The sequence below is a fragment of the Pezoporus wallicus genome, unplaced genomic scaffold, assembly GCF_028554395.1.
Source record: "Pezoporus wallicus isolate ANWC-B61680 ecotype Strahan unplaced genomic scaffold, APGP_CSIRO_Pwel_v1 contig_2384, whole genome shotgun sequence".
Taxonomy (NCBI): Eukaryota; Metazoa; Chordata; class Aves; order Psittaciformes; family Psittacidae; genus Pezoporus; species Pezoporus wallicus.
The window spans coordinates 1,243,999-1,267,153 of record NW_026640488.1 but is presented as its reverse complement, the minus strand read 5'-3'; the positions used below and the strand labels follow the sequence as shown (position 1 = coordinate 1,267,153).

The following is a 23,155-nucleotide window of genomic DNA, read 5'->3' as shown; positions in this document are numbered from 1 at the left end:
CACAAAACCCTCCCCCCTGAGGCCATCAATTAGAACAACTGCTTCTGTGAGTAAAATGGAAGATACACACACAGATTTTAGCAAGTCATCTCTTTTGTCCCACTTTTCTTCACAGCGAAGAGACTCTAGCAGTTTTAAGCTACTGCAAAAGTTGGAGGGTTACACAATGCCACATGGGTCATTGCTGCATTAGGCAATTTCAGGTTCAAATTCACTCGTACCATTTCTGACAGATCAGCTCCTCCTGGGGAGGGACTACTCTCAGCAGGAGATGCGTGAATTCGAGATAAAAACTGACAACACGTGTTCCGTATGCATCCTCTTCCTGCAGCATTCTGAAAGCTAATACTTCAATTGTAGTCAGCAGGTTTGCATTCTTCATCCCTGCTATAATGCTGCTATCTGTATTTCCTAGTTCAACTATAGTTACACAGCTAATTTCTTTCTTGCACCATCATATCATACGCATGCCAAGATCTGGAATTCGGTGGCTCTGTAATAGTTGTAAAGGTAATGAAATTTCTTTAAAAGTTTAAGTCAAGAATTACATATACTAGAAGACTTGTTTCACTGTGAGTTCCCATTCAGGTTGAACTTGCACACTATTAAATCATCCCGAAATGATTTACCACCTACTACCTTTTTAACAGAAATTCTTGGGCAGAGGTGGTAACTCAGAAAAACAGGACTAAGCTTTCACTGCAGAAGCTGAGCTCTGCTCTTAACCATCACAAGGCAAGGAAGTTTGACTGCAAACACCTTTAATATGAATACAAAATTCACATAAGATATACATTCTGAGGAACATAAATGAACTATTACAAGAGATTATGACAGAACAAAAACATAAAGAAGGCTCTGTCAGGCCCAGAATTTAATGCGGAATGATTACAAAGTTTGATTTACAGTTACATTACAGCTGTGTTAAGCACTGAAAACTTTAAGAATGTCAGCTGAAAGGCATTTGAACATACAGTACATAAATCATACAATCCACACTGCTGTAATTAACATATTTGAAGTATTTTGTCTTACTTAACAGAACACAAAGCAACATAACGTGCAAACGAGGACTCCAATATACTGAATTTAAAATGTCCATGATAAAACTGACATAAAATTTTACATTTAAGGACTACACGATCAATGGAGAAATTAAAAAAGTATCCTCCATTCCATTACCGAAGTATGCTTTTCAACTAAACAGAAAAACCATACTGGCCCGATGTCCTCGCTCAAAATCACACCTGTCCATAAAGGTTAACCAGAGCTTTAACTTGCTCCAAGTGTACAACAAAACAGCATTTACACAGTCTCCTTCCCCTCACTGGGAACTGACTCAGGATTACATGAAAGGGTTCTTGGATTATGTACATTGATGGAAAACATTATCTTATAAAAAGGCACATACCTGTGATTTAAGGCTAGTACGGTATTTGTTTCATATAGAAAGTAAAATTTTAAATGAGATTAGTACATTGAATGGTTGGCTTCACTCAGCAAACCACGTGGTGCAAAGCAAAAGTGTGTGCTTAGAAGCCTCAGACTGACAAGTGATTCTTGCTTTAGTGTTTTCCTGGATTTCCCTGAACCCATAATGAAAAGTTACATCTTTTAAAAATGCATTTGCTGCAATTCCACTAGTCAATGAGCCATCTGCTACAGTTGCCTTACATGCAGATATCACATATAAGCCTTATATTATTAATCTGCAAAATACTCTTTTAACTCTCTCCTTTTTAAAAGTCATATGAAAATCACTAAAGATGTTTTCTATATTCATCTATAAAATACCAGATGTTGGTACAAATCATGTAAACCTCCATTTGCAAATATTTTGACTAGCCACCAAAATGACCAGAAATCACAAACATCATTTGTCAGTGCAAATCTATTATAGTTTTGCTTTCCCTCCCTCCCCCCCATCCCAGTTACAGAAATAACCACCAACCTTTACATACAAAAGGAGTGCATATGAAATGACAGAAATCATGTCTGGTTATCTTTAAGTCACCCACTTTCCCACCAAATTCAGTTTTACAGTATTATAAAAGGGGCAAATAATTAAAGCTGTCTGTGCAAGAATCACTACAACAGTCCTTCAACCCCCAACCCTTGATTATTATCAGATTTAAAGATTTAGGTTAAACATTGGGTCCTCATTTCTGATCCGATTACTGTTCTTCAAGCCAGGATGGGGCATCTGCTCCAGGTGTTTTCAATTTGATGTGGAACTGTTTAAGTGTCTGTTCAAGCTGTTTTTGATTCCCAGCAAAGTACGCTGCAATGGCATTGTGGAACAGAACAAGCTGATTGTGCAATACCTTAACCTGCAGGGAAGGATACAGATAGGTTAAGAAGAGGAGGCAGATGTCAACAGCAGCGCAGGTCAGCTATAAAAATTAAATAAAAAAAATAGGTGTATTTGAGATGTTCAGACTTCATACAGATTTATTTAATAAAAGTTTAAAAATATAAAATGCAAACACAAAATTCTTTAACCTCAGATTATGCATAACAGTCAATACCAACTCAGTACGCACGGACCAAAAGCAATTCACTAAACAGCATGTTATTTAGTATTGAACTCTTGATTACAAGTACTTGATTCCTTGAAAGTAGATACCAAACCTCTGTTTAAGGTACCAACCTGCAGGCCAAATGCACTTCCCTGACACAGTACGTAACAAATACATTATCTAAGGATACAGTTCATTTATTTATCACTCTTGCAGACAGTTGCTGTTTTCCAGCTCTGGTATAACTAAACCAAATGAAACTTCTGTTGTTTGCCCAGCAATATTTCTTGCCTATCTCCTGTAACACAGTATTATTTAAAGCACATTGGTCAATACCTTGACTATTAACGTTTGTGCAAAGTAGTCATGAAACACACAAGTCATAGCAGTAGTCAAAACCTGGGGAGAAGACCACAAGAACAGCTGGAGGGCATCACTGTTTCTCTCTTCCAGTCTAGTCCATGATTACAAGCTACAGCACTAATGAAGTCAAAGTTAAAGTTATGTTTTCATCCTAGCACACCAGTAAACCTGAAGTTGTGAATGAACAATAATGGTATGACAAGGCACCTCTCCAGTTTCTCCTGCAGCTAAAACCTGTCCTTTTTATTCTTGAGTGTACTCTCAGCCCAACACAACCTTATTCTTGTGTCTGTTTTCAGCCTACAAGACTTTGAGCCCAATAGCATTTTGCCAACAAAGAAGAGAACAGAGGAACAAGATGGCTGACTGAGCCCAAATGAAGGATGTGGCAGGTAGCGGATTAAGCTTTCTCTATTTGGATCATGCCCTCATCTCTCAGTGAAGTCCACAAAGGACAGTCTACTCCTGTCATGCAGGGAAGTAGAAGCGTCCTTGGGCCAAGGCTCGCCTATGCCTACCAGTTGTCCATGCCTGTTCTAACAAGTTACTTGGCTAACATGCTTTTCTTAAATGCATGCATTTCTGACTCAATACAGAAATACTTTATTGCCCTCATTTAAGAAAATATCTCAAATTAAAAAAAATCCCAACATATATTAGACATGCCATTACGCAAGAAAAGTGTAACATTTACATTATTACACAGAAATGTAATAATATACCTTTAAAACAAAACACTTCGATAAAAAACGGGCTGAGCATGTGTGTGTATGCATACATGCATGCAGGTGTATATAAAAGTTTCAGCACTAAAAGTTGAAGGGGTTGGTTTGTTTGGCTTTTTTTCTGAATAGTCTCATTTCACAAATGAAGTTTTGCCCATAAACTGACAACTGTACAGAGCTCAGTATTCTACTTGTGATAACCTCTCTTTGGTGGTCAAAGCTGCTCTGACAATTTGAAAACTGGTATCCCTCTGTTTTACCCTCTAATAATTCAGGCTAACTTAATTAATATATGTCAAAGAGGAGGCTTTTTGCCTCATTAATGGTGTAATACAGAAAAAAAAACCCAGCCATGAGAGGTGTGTATGGTTAGAAAGGACTTCACTGTGCACATCATATCTTGAGACAATGTTTTTTTTCATTTATAACAGACATCACAAAATTCATCACGTACTGATGTTTTAGCATTTAGGAGATACAGAATTTAGCTAGCTACACTTCTTCAACATCGTTCAGCTTTTCTGAGTCATAAAAGATGCCCTCTTTTTCAGTTTGTGTGGGAGCATACATCTATAAATACACATTTTTTTAAATCTACAAAAATTTTCAGCCTCAAACCATTATGGAAAATGTCACAAGTGGAAAATGTCACAGCAACATAAAGGGTTTGCTTTTAAAAGTTTAGAGCACAAAAAAGTTAGGAGGTACAGACTTTGCTTGAGCAAATTCTTTCATCTTTGACACGCAAGACTTCATGCAATCCAAGCCAAGAATTCTAGACAGAAGTACACTCACTGTTGTAGCATATTATTAAAATTCTATAAGAGTTTTATTCATACTGTTTATAGGAACTCAAATAAAACATGGGTAATTAATCCACCCTCTCAGCCCAAGTTCATCAATTTGAAACCAAAATTGGTACTTTGTTAGTCGCTTCTAACACGAAGCTTCTGTGAACTGCCCTGAAGTCTCAGATACTTGTATAAAGTCAGTCAGATCTAGGGTCAGGTATGTGTGCACACACACACACAAAAAGGCAGGAACTCGCAGTGTAGAGACTGATGATTTGGACTGAGAAAATATGTTCTGTTTTGGTGGAGTTTTTGAACTGCCAGAGCTACCCCATCGTATGAGGTTCTATCTTGATCACTGTGATGTAAATTTCATGATTGTTATCAAATTCATTGCAGAGGTAAAAGGTCTTACAATTTCTGCTCTCCTTCAGTAGCTGATTGCTAAGTGAATCCCAAAAGTGATGGTGGGATCTTCTTATCCGCAACTTAATTCAGGTAACTGAGTTTCTAGAAAAAGACTTCAGCTGCCTGACACTATACAAAGCTCTGCTGAGCTCTACTATGATGTGCCAGCCAACTATGACAGAAAAAACTGCATCGCAAATCACCTGATGCCCACTGCGAAAACACCTGCAATCAAAGCTGAGAACTGGACAAGTATTGACTTAAAGCCAAGTTCAAATCTAAGAAGTTTTCCCACGAAAGAATCTCAGCCTTACCCACTCCCATATCCAGATATCGATTCCTACTTCCACACTATGTTTCACCTTAGCCCTCTGTTGGCAAAACATTCATGCAGTTATGTAGTCAGTTGGATCAGGGAACAGATCTAGATTAAAACTAACCTGACAACAACATACTTGCTTTAACCTGGATCAGTTCCCCAATCTGATTCTGTGCACAGCTGCAAAAACACTTCTGTAAACATAACATAGAAGGCAATGTGGAGAAAGGGATAGAGGATGAAAGGACCACACTTTTTTGCAGCAAAGCTTGAAATGACTGTTAGACTATGGTGCTAAATGCCAACCCTTGAGGTCTGTAGCACCTATTCCAGCAAAGGAGCATCAAAGATTTGCTTTTCAATCAAAGAACATTAGCGGTATGTTGCTAAAAATGGGTTCCAATGTATGACTAGCATGCCTGTCAAAAAGCCATCATGTTTTACACCTGGACAGCATTTAAAATAATTGTTCCTTGTTAATTAATGACATACACCTATTTGTTCCTAATTACAAGCAGAGTAAGCATTCTATAATAGACTTGGCAAACTTAAGTCTCAAAACAAAACTGAACTTTGTGGATAAGCATAAAAAAATGGGCATGCCCTAAACAGAAAATTAAAGTAGATACTATAGGTTGGATTTAAGCTTTCACATTTCCTCTGGATGCTCTTAATATTTTACTCGTAAAGACTGTCCTCTTTCCCCCACCTCTCTCTGAACACCAGATTTTCTGTGTCACAGTAACTACAGATTTCTTTACAACCTCCTCATTCAGACTGTTTCACCCATCTCAACAACCAGAAAGACTACCCCATTCTAATCTCACAGCTCCTCACAGCTATCATAATCCTTTCCCCTAGCTATCTTTACTTGAAGTTATTTCGTCTAAACAGTTACATCATCTGGGTTTCCACTACATTGCATATTGCTTTCATTTGCAGAAGCAAGCATTTACACATCCAACTCCAGAAGTACAACTCACATCAGCTCATTCAACCTCCTTCTGTACATAGCACAATCAGTTCTGACCTCAGGATCAATTGCTATAATGAAAATTAATAGAAACCTTGTATATGGTGGTTTTGCAGACAGAAACTTGCAGCTTTACTTGCTGCAAGTAATGAAGTTCTCTGAACTTTTGGAGGCTTTTAACTGAAACATTAACTTATAAAACCTAGAAGGAAACAAGAAGACAGCACAAGGAGACTGCAACCATGTGATGCATGTTTTCTCCTAAATGTAGGGCCCAACCAGAGCCCACCAGCCAGTTAAACTGGCTTTATAGTTCCTTTGCAGTGACATCTTGAATCACCTCCCAGTTTTCCCTGCTGTCTTCATCTGTCATGCTTAACCAAATACGGGACAAACGTTTTGAGTGTGAACATAACCGACCGCATCTAGTGGAGATACATTTACAAAAGAATATCTAGGATTTTGTTTTGACATAAATTTGTCAGACAAAAAAAAGATTCAGTTTACTCTTTTTAAATGTTCAATACTGGTCAGACTGTAATAGCATTTATTGGGAGATAATAATGAATGGATTTATCTAATCTAAAATTAAACCCCAAATTGCTTAATTGCTTAGCTCAGAAGGTTTCATTACACAATTCTGTTTTCAACACAGAAGTGATAACAACAACTAAGCTTGAGACTACACTGTACTACATCCTGCATCAATATTTACAGGCCCTGAAGTCGAAAGGTTTACCATCTACAACAGAAAAATTATACGGCTACTGTACCATTTTCTTACCTAAAAAGACTTTTAGACTCAGAACAAATATTACTTCACATCCGGATCCAGCACCATAACAATATGCATTAATAAAGTTGCTGATTAGAGATCTGCATGTTCTAGTATATAATAATATCAGTCTGGCAAGGCCATGCCTTGATACAGCTGCTCAAATACTAACCTTCTACTTGCCTTGCAATAAGCCTGCAACAACACAGGCTTTCTAATACAGGCTACAAAAAGGCTCTTTGTGAGAGACTGAGTAAACCTAGCTTTTTGTCCATCTGATCTTCCTTTATTTTGATTCTATTAAATGGGCACCAACATGGACCTGGGGATAGATACACAAAATGGCAAGTTCCTGTTACTAAGAATACAGCATCAGTATAACCAGCATAATTCCCTTTCCGGGACGACTGTAACAGCTTCACAATACCAAAACTGCCCTTCCATTTGGGAGTTCAGCATCATCTAAGGTCTTCAGTTTAAGCCATTTCCTAAACAGTGCACTACTCCCACAGCTGAAGTAGCTGTGTTGCAGACACACTCATAAGACTGTGCCCATTGTGTTCTTTCTTCTTTCTCCTTCATGTTTGGCACATGCTGTATTTATAGATGTTTAAATTGTGATGGATTGTTATCATGTACCTTTCAAAGAAGTAGACCATCTGAGATTATTAAATCTAACTGAAATTAAAGTCTAGTTCCTATACTTACTGAACCTATACTTATTGAGTTAATAATCCTTTAAAATGTAATAAGTAACTGACTTAAGAGAAATCACATACACTTTGTATGCAGCTTAAAATCAAATGTAATGTTTGTAACAGTTATATAGTTGTCTAGCACATCAGTTGTGCATCCCAAATTCTTATTACTAGCTGTAGGACAAGTATGAGCTCTAACAGGACCTCCCCTTCATTGACATTAGTGCTAATAAAAATAAAAAAATCAGCTGACACCAGAAAAAGGAATAAGGATGTCAGATTAGTACGAACATCACCTCTCAGATAACCACCACCTCCTACTACATCCCAGGAAGCAGTCTGGGAACAGAAGAACAAAAACTACCAGAGACAAATGCAAGCTGGGAAAAAAAAGTGCTCCTGAAATGAAAATTTACAATCAGGATTAAGATTACATTTTGTTTACTATGGAGAGTCCTATACAACAAACAGAAAACACCAAAGTAAAGCTTACATGAGTAAAGCTCTCAGTAATTATATTTAAGCCAGTATTTGACTGCAAAGGAAGTCCTTTCTATGGCTTATTTGGGAAAAAAAAATTACATACACCCTTTAGTAAATATTTTGACATATCTAGTGTCAAAACTGAGAAATGTCCACCAGTGATAAAAAGGCTTAAGCATGTGAAAGTTCCCTCTGTATTAATCTAAAAGAAAAGGCAGGAAGGAAAAAACAATCTCCTTCAGAAACAAAATTTGTAGGTGTGACTGCTAACAGGATGCTTGGTCTAATTGAAGACTGTCACTACGAAGACAATTTCTTTAGTGTTCCCTAAATTATCATCTAATTTAGTTTTTTAAAACATATGGAAACTTTTTTTTTGAGATGGAAATAAAATGTTTTCATTGTGCAGCTTTCCTATCTGTAGAAACATAAACTGATCAGTCTCCCATGCAGTTAATGCAAACCAAGAGGAAGCTGGGTAAGTGCTATTTTCAACCAATCTGAACTTAAGCATCTGAATTCCTGTACAGGAATCAAACCATTTCAACAGAAGTACGTTATATGAGTAGCAAAGTACTTAGTAAAAAATAGAAAGGGGGGGGGCAGGAGAGAGGGGGAGAAGGCGCACCTTCAATATACCCATTTTCAACCGAGCACTGTTTTAAAAATCAGTTCTTATGAGCGTTTTCTAACTCAAGCATAAATATCCACATTTAGATTAGACTTCAGCTTGTTCAAGAATATTAATTTCAATATGGATTTTTTCAATTTGAAAGTTAACGGACTACAAGATCTGCAAGAAACATACATGAAAAGTCAGTTTTCAATCATCTAATGATCTGGTTCATCAGCTCTTAATTGGCTATGTGGTCCCAGACCCCCGGTCCTAATGCAAATGCCCATATGAAGTATCAGCGCTCACAAGCTACATTTTTAGCATGTATTGTTTCGGAAACCAAAAGTTTTGTTGATTTGCTCCACTTCTATCCTCATCTGTTGACAATTCATGAGTCTTCTGTTGTCATCTGGGGACACTCCTATATTCTCTGATAGGCAGCTGTTACCTACATACAGATAGAATCACAGAATCATAGAATAGTTAGGGTTGGAAAGGACCTTAAGATCATCAAGTTCCAACCCCCCTGCCATGGGCAGGGACACCTCACACTAAACCATGTCACCCAAGGCTCTGTCCAACCTGGCCTTGAACACCGCCAGGGATGGAGCGTTCACAACTTCCCTGGGCAACCCATTCCAGTGCCTCACCACCCTCACAATAAAGAACTTGTTCCTTATATCTAACCTAAACTTCCCCTGTTTAAGTTTTAACCCATTACCCCTTGTCCTGTCACTACAGTCCCTCCCCAGCATCCTTATAAGCCCCCTTTCAGATACTGGAAGGCTGCTACGAGGTCTCCATGCAGCCTTCTCTTCTCCAGGCTGAACAGCCCCAACTTCCTCAGCCTGTCTTCATACGGGAGGTGCTCCAGTCCCCTGGTCATCCTCGTGGCCCTTCTCTGGACTTGTTCCAACAGTTCCATGTCCTTTTTATGTTGAGGACACCAGAACTGCACACAATACTCCAGGTGAGGTCTCACAAGAGCAGAGTAGAGGGGCAGGATCACCTCCTCCGACCTGCTGGTCATGCTCCTTTTGATGCAGCCCAGGATACAGTTGGCTTTCTGGGTTGCGAGCGCACACTAAAGCCAGCTCATGTTCATTTTCTCATCAACCAACACCCCCAAGTCCTTCTCCACAGGGCTGCTCTGAATCTCTGCTCTGCCCAACCTGTAGCTGTGCCTGGGATTGCTCCGACCCAGGTGTAGGACCCTGCACTTGTCATGGTTAAACTTCATAAGGTTGGCATCAGCCCACCTCACTAATTAACTCACACTGAAAATGTTAATCCACTGCTAGACATGAACAAACTGACAAACTACTATCTTTTATGTAAGTTTTGACCACATTTTCCTTCCTCTGAAGACACAGGAAATATAGTCAGAGATTATTATAACCATTTCACTTACTATGAGTATGAACAAAAATGAGATCTTGAAAAACCATCATTTTTACATCTAATTAGAAACAATTTAGAAAGACTTGTTTATCAAAGAAAGCACAATTTAAAGGTGTGTTCCATCTGGCTACTCTATTTTTGGCTGGTAGACAGAATAAGAGGGGTAAGAATCCTGTCATTAAGTAGGTATAAATGAAATGGTATGGTTGGAATAAACACATACGGGGAAAACCCTTCAAACCAACAGTTCAAAAGCCCTTTTTAGAATTAAAACTATAAAAGGCATTAATTACAGAAAACTCTATTTCTCAGTTCAGGCTTAGTTCAGGTTATCAGTTTAAAGAAAGCTTAATTTTGAAGAAGCCTATTCACAGTTCTCTTACTTTTTCTGTGCATATCCTCCCTGCCAGTGTTGGCAAATATAAGTTTTAACTCAATCTTAAATCAGTAGTTATATGACTCATTTAACCATTAAATGTAATAAACTAGAAAAAGAATGCTTTTCCAAACTTGAAGATTCAAGTATTAACAACTTACTGCCATGTTTGCTATTTATGGCTAGAACAGCTTGATAAGGGACTTCTAGGGCTGCCTGCTCTAATAATGTGTCCTCCAGCAAGAACTCAGAAGATGCAGCTTATTTTCTTTGCTCATTCTGCTTTTCAAATCAGATACACTTTAAGAACTAACAACTAAAGTAATTACAAAAAAGCAGAAACTTACAGCATAAAACTCCTAAACATATAATCAGAAGTTGTAGCTTACCTTATTTTCTTCCAAAAATTTCAATTTGATAGATACATCGTTACGCATTTTGTCATATTTCTCTTTATGCGCTTGAAACAGTTGCTGTGATTGCTCAATCTTTGGCAGAGTGTTTGCATCACGAGGGCCAAGATTCAGCTCTTCTAGGTCTGTTCGATAGGCATCATATTCAATCCTGGGAAAAAAGGAAAGAGGAGGAGGTAAAAACAAAAATTATAAAAATCTAAAGGTAGAGTGTCTTCAAAACAGACCTCTAGGGCCAAATACAAGAGAAGATGAACAAAACAGTCAAGTAGAGAAGAAATAAAAAACCTGGCCAAGTTTTTTCCCCCCCTCCTCCTATTCATCAAGCAAAACCACCACTGTATAAAGCTGCCTCAGAAAGTATCCTCCCTCTTCTGTTCCTGTCTTGGCCACATGCTCCCAACCCACTGTTTTGTGCTGACTTCAGTGGTCAGAGCCTTTTCTGCAACATCTCAGCTTATTAGCCCAGATAAAGGTTAATATTCTGCTGTTGAATTACTACAGTGAAAAGCTTGTATTGAGAACAAGAGAAGCACCAAGAGCAGGACAGCCCCTTTTAGCAGATGTTTTGAGCAATGGCTCACTTATACGAAAGTCTGCGCTGAGGGTTTTTCAGCATGCTCTAGGCTTCTCTGTATGCATTAACTGGAACAGTTTTATAGTTCTTCAAGAGTTAGTTTTGTGAGAACTTGTCTGCCCTACAGATAAACAGGCTGCAAAGAGATGATGCATTATTTATACTCTACTGAGGGCCTAACTTATTTTCCTAGGGAAGTCAGACCCTACACATCAGTACCACCACTGAAAGAGATAAGGGAAAAGAAGGACAGGAAGTTAAGAGTAACAGCTGAATAAGTATTTAAGCTAACTCTGCACCAAAGGTATATATCCTACTTTCAGATAAGACAGCTTAAAAGTATTTTCTAGTTCACTCTTGCCGTCTCCAAATTACCAATCCTGGATACTGCTAGCAAAACTAGAATTAATGTTACAGTATGGGCTCTTGCCTGCAGATACCTGTCAACTTTTTAACTGAACCAGCTAGTCTTCATATACTACTATTTATTTTAAAAAGTTAAAAACCTCCTTGATATGCTTCCATATATTAGACTGTACCACTTCATTGCACCACTAGAGATGAACCAGTCATATCTTCTTCTCATTTTATTGGAAAAAATGAAAATGTCTTTAAAGTATTTTTAATACAGAAGTTTGAATATTCAGTTTGGTTTTCGAAAACTTCTGTTCTTCCCCAAGACAGTTTAAGTTAAGCTTTCCATTAATCAACATCTAGCATTTGTAAGTGGGAAAATGTTAGTAGTTTAAAGATTGTATCACTAAATTAATCTTCTGTTTCCCAGTGTTACATATAAGCCTATGGAATACTGGATCCTTGCCACATAAACTATTTTTATATTTTAAATAAACTATTTTTATATTTAAAAGTGGATGAGACAAACGTAGTAACAGCTTCTAACCTTTTTCTTCTTCCCCTTATACAACATGTGCTCCTTTGTTCACAGCCATCTAGCACTTGACCAGGTAAAGCAACAGACAACAACCAGAAATCACTCCAAGGTCATGGGCGACCCTGCCTAAAGCCACATTCTTCCTTCTGTATTTCTTTGTAGCTTTCAACTAATGGAACCTGGCTTCTCAGCATACGATACATGCCAACTTTAATGAAACAAACCAACCTATTTCTAGCTTTTCTAATATGCTTTCTCACAGGCATAGCTAAAACGGGAAGCAAATCATGATTAAAAACTGGTTAGAAAAAAACAACTTTTCAGTTGGTGTAACTGCTCCAAAGTAAAATGCAACATTTTCAGAGGTAAAAGGAATAATTATTCCCAGGGCTCTTCCCAATTTTCATTGCCACTATGATTCAGGCTTTATTTAAAGAGCTTATGACTTAATTCCAAAAAAGTAACAAATAGGGAATTGATAGGAGCGGAACAGATGAATGCTGAAGTACAAGTGAGGACAGGGAAGAAAAGACACAGAAATAACCTCTTTTCACATTGCCTATCTAAATATCAAAACAGTAAGTCACTATTTTGCTTATAAATAAGCATTAGAACAGAACAATTAAAAGGGCGAGAAAGAACTTAAACTCATGCAGTTTGCGTTTCTTTTTTACTTGAAAAGAAAAATCACTAAATATTATAAACTACAATCTTTGGCAAACCAACACATTTTATCCTATTAAGTCAATGAAGGTCAGAATGAACCAAGCATCAGAAAGGACAAGTCCAAACCCAGGCTTTAGAGTACTTTGCCACATTCAAAAGTGACCTTCTCCAGAGCAGGAAACCCATTATCTACTGCTACATGTTATTCACTAAGAATTTTCTTCTTTATTTTCCCCCTTCTGACCAAGCCAACAACTTCAGCGTTAAAACTGAAGTGTGAACTGCACGTTTTGTGCATCTCCAGGAGAACAAGATTAAATGTTTTTCAGTCAAAGAGATTATTTTACCTATTACAATGTAGCTGGATAAAAGGGTTAATCTTGCATGGTCACACTGCTTAGAAAGCCACCTTAATCTAGCACAAGGGACTAAAATAGATATAATTACTCCTAGAGCTAACAAGTAAAATTAAGTCTACAACACAACATTTACAGAACATTTGAAGATATATGCAATGAGGCATTTAACTGTAAATCCTAATTATATGTGATCTGTATTATAAGGTTTTTATCTGACAGGTTAGCCACTCAAATACAAAGATGATGCAAAGTCTGTAGTTCCCTGCAGATTAGTTTGTAATGAAAACAGCTAAACGTAGAATAGCTACCTGGCACTTTCATACTGTTTCACAGTCAATAATGTATCCTCAATTGTTTTATTCACCAATGTATTCACACTGGCAATAAAAAAGTTAATAGCCCCAAGAAGAGTTTCTCCATTTTTAGCTAGAAGTTTCTGCGTATCTGCATTGTAGCCAAACTCCTCCTATAAACAAAGAGCAGAGAAAACAAAACTGTGTATCATTGAAAATCGTAACATTCATCAGCAACTATATTAAAAAATACAAACACACAGATGCAGCAGTTTTTTCACGTCTGTTTTGGTATGGTTATGAATAAACAGCTATGATTTCAATACAATATTCAGTTCACAGTTTTTTTATGAAATCTAACATCAGTAAACCCTGGTTTACAATTCTGTTACCACACAATGTTAAATCCTATTTTATAATGTGATTTTTCTGCACTTGGAAGTCTTGAATGTTACATAAAAGTAAGTGGTAATGTAATCTTTACATTGTCATTCATCAAGGTTTTAATCCAGCATCTCCCACATTAGGTAATACTTTAATACCCACAGAGACACTACTACATTAAATACAGTAATATGACTAAATTCACAGGGGCATACTGCATTAATTAGCTATTAACTTTTGTTCTTCCATTCTGGAAAAGACCATTATAAAAAAAACCCAACATCTATCACAGTTTAATAGGCTGTAAATAATTGAAGAGCAGAGCATTATAATGAATAGCAAATAAAAATCATACTGTAGCTAAGCCATAAATTTCAAAGGGACAAGGGTGAAATTATTTCCAAGGCATTTCAATCACATTTAGATATGTTTGTTCATGTCTTTTTGTTAACAGCAGTGTAAGCCTTGACCAGGTCTGCAAAGATTTTCCTAATGCACGGATGCCAAATGAGCCCAATTATTATATTTACGTCATCCATATGGCATCTTCATATTCTGCAGATGGGATTTCTCACAAGAGTACAATCTCTGGATGCAATGGCTGTAAAACACTAGGTTCATCATATTTGGAACTTGGTTTTCTTAGGCTTGCACACTGCCAATAACTGACTCAGAAGTGCCTTATACTCCCAGTTTCCTTTAATCTATCTAGAACATGAACAGCTAAGCTAAACGTATTTCATGTTAACATTAACGGCCTCATGAAGGTAAGAGTAATGGGCAATAGTAAGGGGAGAATCCTCTAGAACAGGAAGCACAGTGGAAGTGAGCAATCCAAAGCAGAAATAAAAAGGAAGAGAACTTGGAGCAAGTGTTCATGAGCTAAACCCTGTCACCTTTGCTTTGATTTTTGCTTGGGTGACAAAAGCAGTCAGCCAAATCACTACAGATCTTGCTGAAATAAAAATAAGTCTTTTTCAGCTGGTTTTGTTCTAATGTTACTATGTAGCTGGCAATGTAAGTGCTAGCACAGGAAAGAAACAGGAGGATATAGGCAGAGACAACAGCAGTAGGACCACCCTTTTCAGCCGTGTTTAGTCCCATCTCTTTTCCCTCCCCCAGGCATGACTGCAATTAGTTTTCCTGCTGGTCCTCCTACACTACAGACCCAAGTGAGCAACATTACCAATTTAAAGGAAAGGGTTAAGGATGGGACGGCAGTGGCCTCCACACTAGACACCAAAACTGTCCTGCTGGTTTGTACAGTTTCATATAAAAGCTTTTGAGTTACGTCCATCACTTCTGCAGATACCTCTTACAAAACAGACAGGAGGAAATCCTTTCTGTATCAGAAGTTTACACTCAGTTCATCCTCTATGCACAGGTCAATTAAAATCGGAATTCATATGTCTATATAATTAGAGGCACATAAGCCTGGAACCAGGAGTTATCTTTATATCCAGATGAGAAACAGCAAAACATTTGCATTAAGTAATGCCTCTCCAGATATCACTCTGAGATCTCATTTTGTAATCATGTATAAAGTAAGAAATATTACATTAAGAATCGGTGTGGGGTTTTTTTTGGTTTGTTTTTTTAAGGCTTATTTGTTTGGTTGTTTTCTGTTTGTTTGTTTTAAAAAACTTACGTACTGTTACCACATTAAACATTAAGGACTAACTGGTCAGAAATTTTACTGTAGCCTTGCACAAGTTTTAGAGGCAACAATGCTATCCAAACATCCGAGAAGAACAGGCCAGGCTACAGATGGTAATACAGTACAGATTAAACAAAGGGGAAACACAAAGAGGAAAGAGACAAACATCAGGCAAGTCTCCAAGAGGCAAAGGTTAGATAACTTTTATTACAGCAGCCGAAACCTTTATTTGATTTTCATCAACAGCCCCATTCAATAACCTACACAAGAGATGAATGAGTGAAACAAATTCCAAGACCAGTACAAGATGCTGAAAGAACCTGGAAGAACAGTTTCCCACTAGAAGTTACAAGCTACTCATGGAAAAAACCCAAAACAACCCACATTGATTAAACAAGAGCATGATGCCAGATTTAATCCAAATCTCAGAAAAAAAAAACATCCAGCTTCAGCAAACACTTCATAATAATCACTCAGTTCTGCCATGTGGTCATGCTCACATTTGTGTCAAGAGTAAACTGCTGATTAAAAACTTTTTAGCTGATTTCTTAGCTGCTAAAAGCACTCTACTTTCACAAATTTTCATCTGTCAGACTAATATTAAAAATTCCTGTACTCCAGTGCAGGAGTCTCAATTTTTTTCAGATAGCTATCAATTAAAAGCTCCTCTATGCAAGCATGAACTCTACTTCCTCCCTTAAAACTCAATGGGAATGGACAATCATGAAAAGGGGAAAAAACAGAGTTTTAAGTTTAATAATCACAAAGATAATTTGGGCTATTTCAGCAGCTATGTTTTAGGGAATCATTTGTTTTTCCAAAGGATTAGCAGCAGTATCAAAATGCTTTAACTTTGGAAGTACAGAACAGTTAATGTAGAAGCAAGCCAGCTGCTATGCTTTGTACGCAACATCTACCTTCTCTCTTTACAGCAGAGAGTTTTATTATCAGCAACAAATGTGCCAGTGTTACCTAAACTTCCAAACCAAGGATTCATAACAACCCAAGTGCAGATAGATATCTAAAGATTGCCTCTCTTGCTCAGAAGCTCCAAACAACGTTATGAATACAGATTAGTCCTATTAGCAGCAAAATTCTGATTAAAAAAGGACTTTGAGATGAAATCTCAATGCTTAAATATGCTACAGAAAAATAATTTACTCGCATTCAATGTTCACCAAGTGAAGCAATGTGCCCTATTCTACTTACTCCCAGGCATATTCCTCAAAGACATCCTGTAATTGAAATGACGTAACACTCTGGAACACTTTGATGACATTCATTAGAAGCAAAATTAATAGTAAAATGCATCTTCCATACAAAGGAAAGTTATCAAGTTCTTGAGTCCAACCATCAACTAAAGGCATTTAAGAAACAATAATGAACCACAGTAATTTCAATAATTTCCTATAGTCTTAAGTGAATTACATGAGGTTTTAACACAAAGAATATGTAATATGTTGTTAACTATAATGTTTAGAAAAGTACTGCTAACTACTATATACCCTGCACAAGTCAATTAAGGCTTATCTTCATCTCTGCCATTTCATTTTTTAACACTTAAAAGTCTTACATGAAGTTCCAATGATTTCAAACTCAGGTCAGCAAACGCGTCTCCAAGTTGCCTTTGGGTATGTACCATCTGGAAGAGCTGTGTGGACAGCGTCTGTGCCAGTCTCAAGATATTTTCGTATTTCTTTTTGTTATCTCTCAATATATCTATTTGAGCTTCTAGTTCCAGATCTACTGTTCTTGAGCCACGACCCAATTTTTCAGAGATGATCTGCCGTGTACACTGGGGGGGGGGGGGAGGAGGGAGAAGAAAAGAATTAAATTGTAAAGAATCAAGTATATTCAACAGAACACAGCATACACCCATCTTCAGCTTCAAGGGACATATAATTACACACAATTCTTTCACAATCGCCCCTCCCAATGGAAGTTTGCACAACAAACTGAAAAAACAACACACTCTTTAGAAGTTTATCAGGACTCAGCAAGAACAGTTGGACAAGTCTCAACTCCTACTAAGATGAATATTCAAGTTAGCAAATCAAGAGCGTAACTAATTGTTTCTCAAGTAAAAGAACACTTATCTCTTTTTAGGTTTGGTGAATCTCATTAAGTTAAAAGAAGCTATGCAGGCCACTGAATTAAAGTCAGTTAATGGAGTATTACCAGTTTTGCTTAAAAAAATATCTAGTTTGTGATCTTCTGCACCTTTTCTACTAACCGTTCAATTCCAAATAATCCATGATATGTTTTCAAAAACTGTTATTTTGTTGGGTTTTCTTGGGAAGGGGAACGTAAGGAAATGATGGTTTTCAGCACGCTTTTTAAAGCTGACTAGGAAACTGGAAACTCCTACTAAGAAATACTCAGTATTTCTATTACTATTAAATAGCAATTAAATATTAAATAGTATTACTATTAAATTAATTTCACATTATTACCACATCTTTAAAATGGAACTGATCGTGTCAGAAAGACCTAATATTTCTTTTCACAAGTCTAATTCTGAACAGATTTGCAGTATATTAACACAGACAGCAGAAAACATGCTTTTACAAGGCTGCAGACACTTTCACCCAGCCAATGACTGGGACAGCTCAGGCTGCTACCACAGTCCAATTATCTGTGACACCACCTCTGCCAGAGATTTGAGTCCAGCTTGGCAGTAAGCTTCCCAAGATACACACTGAGGTTTCCATTGACTTGGACATACGAGAAGCCATTTGCGAAGCAGATGTGCCATACAATTTCACTATGAAAAGCAGGAAATATTTACTGTTACAGTAAGTCACTTGAAGTTAATCTGTGGTCCCAAGAGTTGAAGAGATAACCAGGTTATGCATACAAAGAATTAGTGCTAGAAACAGAATTACAAGGAAACAAAGTTAGTGGTGAATGCCAGAACTGCTCTGAAGGGGCTTAACCTAAGTGCAAAGCTGCTATTTTGTTAGGTGAAATAATGCTCAAGTCTGTCTTATATCACATTCCCCTAATATATTCCATCACTGCATTTCCCAGGGTTTCCAAATTTGAGGACTTTAGTTAAGTCCAGTCCTTATTTACATCTAAAGGAGATACACATTTGATCTCCTAGAACTTTTACGCCCTTTCTAAATTTAATACACAAACACATGAAAGGCTCAAGAATGATCAAACACAACAATCTGGTCATAATCACAAGCTTTAGATGGGAAGGTACAGACTATCTGGGCTACTTCATTAGATTCAATTAACAAGAAGGAACATGGCCCATCTTGTCTGTCAAGAACAAGAAATTTGAGAGAGCAAACAAAACGCATCAAGACAGAATACAACACTACTACTAAAGCCTGCAACAGAAATTGCAAAATACAGCTTATCAGTAAGCGTGGTCAGAGCATAAATAAGCATCTCACTAGAAACTACGGAATCAATGGACAAATTTGGTTGTTTTCCATAAAAGATGTAAAATACCCCAACGCACCCTATGGAAATGCAAGAGAAAAATCTGAATCATGAAGGGCATAATTTTTTGGAAGCAAAAATAAATTACAAAGGAAAGACTTATTTTCAACAAAGGAGTATCTGCTTCAGAAGCTACAGCAAAACACCTGAAAAAAAACCCAGCAGTGATAAGTAAGAAAAAATAGTACTTGGAAAGACTTACACTGCATGCTTTGTTAAACTGAGATGTAGCTGAACACTGAGACTGAAAAAGAGCAACTGACAAAGAAGATGCACCTATCTGTTTTGATTTACTCTGATTCTAAGCAGACTAGTACAGACTCACAAGTTGCTATATATTCTCACTAGCAAATGGAGAGAATTCCGTATGTGAATTCCATTTTGCATTGGTTTAAAGAACATTGTCCTGAATAAGACTACACTCCTCAAAAAGAAGTCACACAAGACAAAGTTTAAGGAAAACTACTGCAAAGTAAAAAGCCCCAAAGTATGCGTACAGGAACTATATTTTAAATTGCATGTTAAAAGGCAGACAGATGTTACTGAATTTGTCTCAGAAGTAAATGTTCCACTAGTAGCCCAGTATTAGAGGGAGGCTTGTAAAACAGGTATATTGGTTTTCCTCCTTAAAAGTTTAAGGAATTGTACAAAACCCAAGAAGATATGCTTTTTATTAGAATTGCTGAAAAACAAGAGGAGTCACAACTTTCCCATGCCTATGTCTTTGCTAAACTGAAAATACTTTTTTCATCCAAAGGGGAGACAAGAGAAGGAGAAAGAACAGAACAAGCTTTTGCCACCAGATTATGGGAAGAAAGGCAATTTCATTTGATGCAAAGTCACAATTACTAGACAGCGTAAGACTGGAGAGAGTAAGAATGGACAGTAGTTGCAAATGCAACAGAATAATTCTACCAAGTTATAAGTTATGTGAAAAAACAGTCTACAAAAATTCATGGTTAGACTAGACAGAAGAGCAGCTTTAACCTCCTGTGATTTTTCAATTGGAAGCAGTTTTTTAAAACAAAAGTGGGAGATAACAAAAGCAATTGTCTCTCATTCACAGAAAAACATATGGAACAAAAAACAAGGTACCCAAAATAAAGGCATACTTAATCATCTCTTCACAGATGGGTATAACTTCTGAATGTATCCAATAACATAGATTTCACAACTCCCAATACAGACACTTTCACAGAGGAACTACTGTCAGATTCCTAAAGAACTTTCTAACAGTAAGTTTCCCTTCTAACTCCACTTGCAGATTAACAATTGGTACGTTGAACAGCATGGATTTCAGCTCAGAAGGGTTCAACTGCTGACTCTCCACTAACAAGTTACTCTTGCCCTTTATTTCTCCATTTCCTAACCTATGATCAGTTAGCTATTATGAAATAAGGAGCAGACTTCTTCCTACCTTACAGGAACCAAAACAAGCCAGTATATCCACAAACTGAAAGATCGTCCTTAATCAAATTAAATAGGTTTTTTTATGTAGCCTACATATAAAGTGTTCTTAAATGTATGGCACCTCCAGGGACATTTGCATAACAGTCCCTCAAGTCAGAATGTCTTCATAAACTCTCTGAACAATCCTATTCTTAAAAAAAACCTGTACAGAAGTCAGCATGGGACTCCAGAAAGATAATAACTGATCAACAAACTTACAGATTTCAAGAAAACAGAGTAATTTAGTTTCCTGAAGTGCTAGTCTTTGTTTGCTATGCTGTAACTGGTGGGATTCTGGATTTAGGAAGAGGGAGGTTTAAGCCAAGAAAGAAATCTAAAAATGTAGACTTTGCAAAGACTACTGCCCAAAAATAATGTTCTAAACAAAGACCTGAGACCACTTTTCCCATCAGTTTTCACCAGTCCTCTGCTGTTGCTTCACGTGTGTTTTCACTCATTCTGTGATTGAGACATGGGGATTTTTTTTAGTTTTGTTTTCTAAATTAAGGCACAAAAAAAGAGAGAATAAGGTCAAGTCCTCCCTATTTCGTTTGTGGTACAGCAGATTCAATCTCAAGAGTCAATGTTTCTTAAACACACAGAGAATTTTAAAGAATGGCTTCAGCTTAATAACATGTATTCTGATCAGGCCACAGCATGCTCCAGGAGTAGCTGACAGCCTTCTGCAGTTGCCACAAAATTTAGATTATAAGAAAAGCAGAAATTTAAAAAAAAATTAATTAGGCATAAAGATGCAAACTTCAAACACAAAGAACAGCATAAGCATTTACTAGTGGGTAAAATGTCTCCATCCCTGCTTCCCATCCTCACTAGGAAGGAAGTTCCTATCAGGACTTAAGAACACAGGAGGCATTGAGGCCTGTGTTCTACAAAGAAAATTTTTTTCCACAGGTTCATTTTTTTCAGGGTTTGATGTAGGTCCCACTGATGCACAACCCACCTGCCCACACTTCTGTCACTGAAGTTGCAGGCATAACAAAAAGCTATTTTTCAAAACTGGTCTTCGTTTAAAACTCCTGACAGTAATGTATTCCCTGAAAATTGTTCCTCACCTTACGGTTTTTTAATGAGTCACTTCTAGCTAACTGCTGTGCTTAAAGCACCTTCTCTTTTTTCTTTTGTTATTATTTTAACTTCATCAAATCCCAACTGATCACAAAGAAGCACCATATACAAAACACACAATTGAAGCAACGATTCCAACACTAAGAAAAAACAATCATCAGATAGAACAAAACCAGCAGAATAGCAATTAACAAGTGCTGAAATCTGTACATTCCATATGTTGAAGGGGACATTAGAAATGCAATATTCTTAACCTTGTTAAATCAATAAATACCTATGAAAGGTTTTCCACTTAAACCCAGGGATTTGAAAAGGATGCTACACTTGGAAGAAAACTAAGCCTTCCCTATGCACTCTCACTTATGCTCCCTGTAACAACAGATTACTTTCATGCAGCAGTACAATACTGTATGGTTGTCCAACGCAGTAGCAAACTCATTTCTAGAAAAAACACAGACACACACACAAATCTGTCTGCTTACCTTGTAAGTGTTTAGGCTCCACCTTCTCACCAATTCCAGTTTCTCCATTGCTGGATTCTTCACTTCATCTGCTAACACAACTGGTCCGCTCTTATGTTGGGCTCTGCCCCCTATGTCAGATAAAGCAGATCTTCAAGGCCTTGCTTTTTGCTTGTTTTAAAGGGTTAATAGCAGATATGGAAGATTTGTGCAATTTCACATGCAAAAGCAGAGCAAGGTGACAGCAAGAACTTCAGATGAATATGCAGATTTTCAAAATCAGCTCCAGAAAGAAAGAATTATTTAAAAACTAATATAAAACCTGCATGTGTATCTCACTATTTCATTTAATAATAGGCTGAATAAAGCTTACCTGAATGCATAGAATTTTACTAACCAACCTTAAACCAGCTTTTTAGACATGTTTACTTCCTTAATCTATGTTTTAAAATTCCAGTAGTTGGACACCCTCTTGGATTTAGCCAATGTAAAAGCCTGTTTACAACCTGCAGACCATTACATGAAAATTACTGGCATATAAAAACTGTTGACACAAAATACAACTAATAAATTTCAAAGCAGATTTTAAAAATCTTTTCCAATGAACATCATCCTTTCCAGAAGACGTATTCAGCCAATATGTATTTATTTCAGCTTTATTAGCTCATTGCATTAGGAATAATTAATTCTATAAACCACCAGCATAAAAACAGCAGTGAAGATTTACAGTCATAAAATATCTAGGGCAAATTACCACAAATTCATTGCCAACACTTAGCATTTTCATGCTAGTATGCGATATCGTGGAATTCCAAGTTTTAATTTTGCAAAAATATTTCCTAGTGTCCTAAATAGCAAGAACTGCAAAGCACTACCACTTTTTAAGCAGTAGTTTTATTTATTCTTGCACAATTTTGACACTCCTGCTGCTACTTAAAGTCACCTTAGCCTTGCCAGGTGACTGCATTATTTACGTAAATAGGTGTTGGAAAAAGGTCTATACAGATGCCTCAAG

At 37.1% G+C, this 23,155-nt stretch overlaps 1 protein-coding gene across 3 annotated transcripts in view; it reads right to left on the bottom strand.

Annotated features, from left to right (window-relative positions):
• Positions 1 to 744: 744 nt before the first annotated feature.
• Positions 745 to 23,155, bottom strand: part of ARFIP1 (ADP ribosylation factor interacting protein 1) — a 42,853-nt gene continuing 20,442 nt past the window's right edge. For all 3 annotated transcript variants that reach the window (XM_057419039.1, XM_057419040.1, XM_057419041.1), the window contains 5 exons: positions 22,162 to 22,271; positions 17,262 to 17,483; positions 13,663 to 13,820; positions 10,837 to 11,011; positions 745 to 2,330 (listed from right to left, as the gene is read on the bottom strand). In XM_057419039.1, coding sequence (XP_057275022.1) covers positions 2,175 to 2,330; positions 10,837 to 11,011; positions 13,663 to 13,820; positions 17,262 to 17,483; positions 22,162 to 22,271 — 821 coding nt within the window. In that variant the 3' untranslated portion in view covers positions 745 to 2,174. The remainder of the gene's footprint in view (positions 2,331 to 10,836; positions 11,012 to 13,662; positions 13,821 to 17,261; positions 17,484 to 22,161; positions 22,272 to 23,155) is intronic.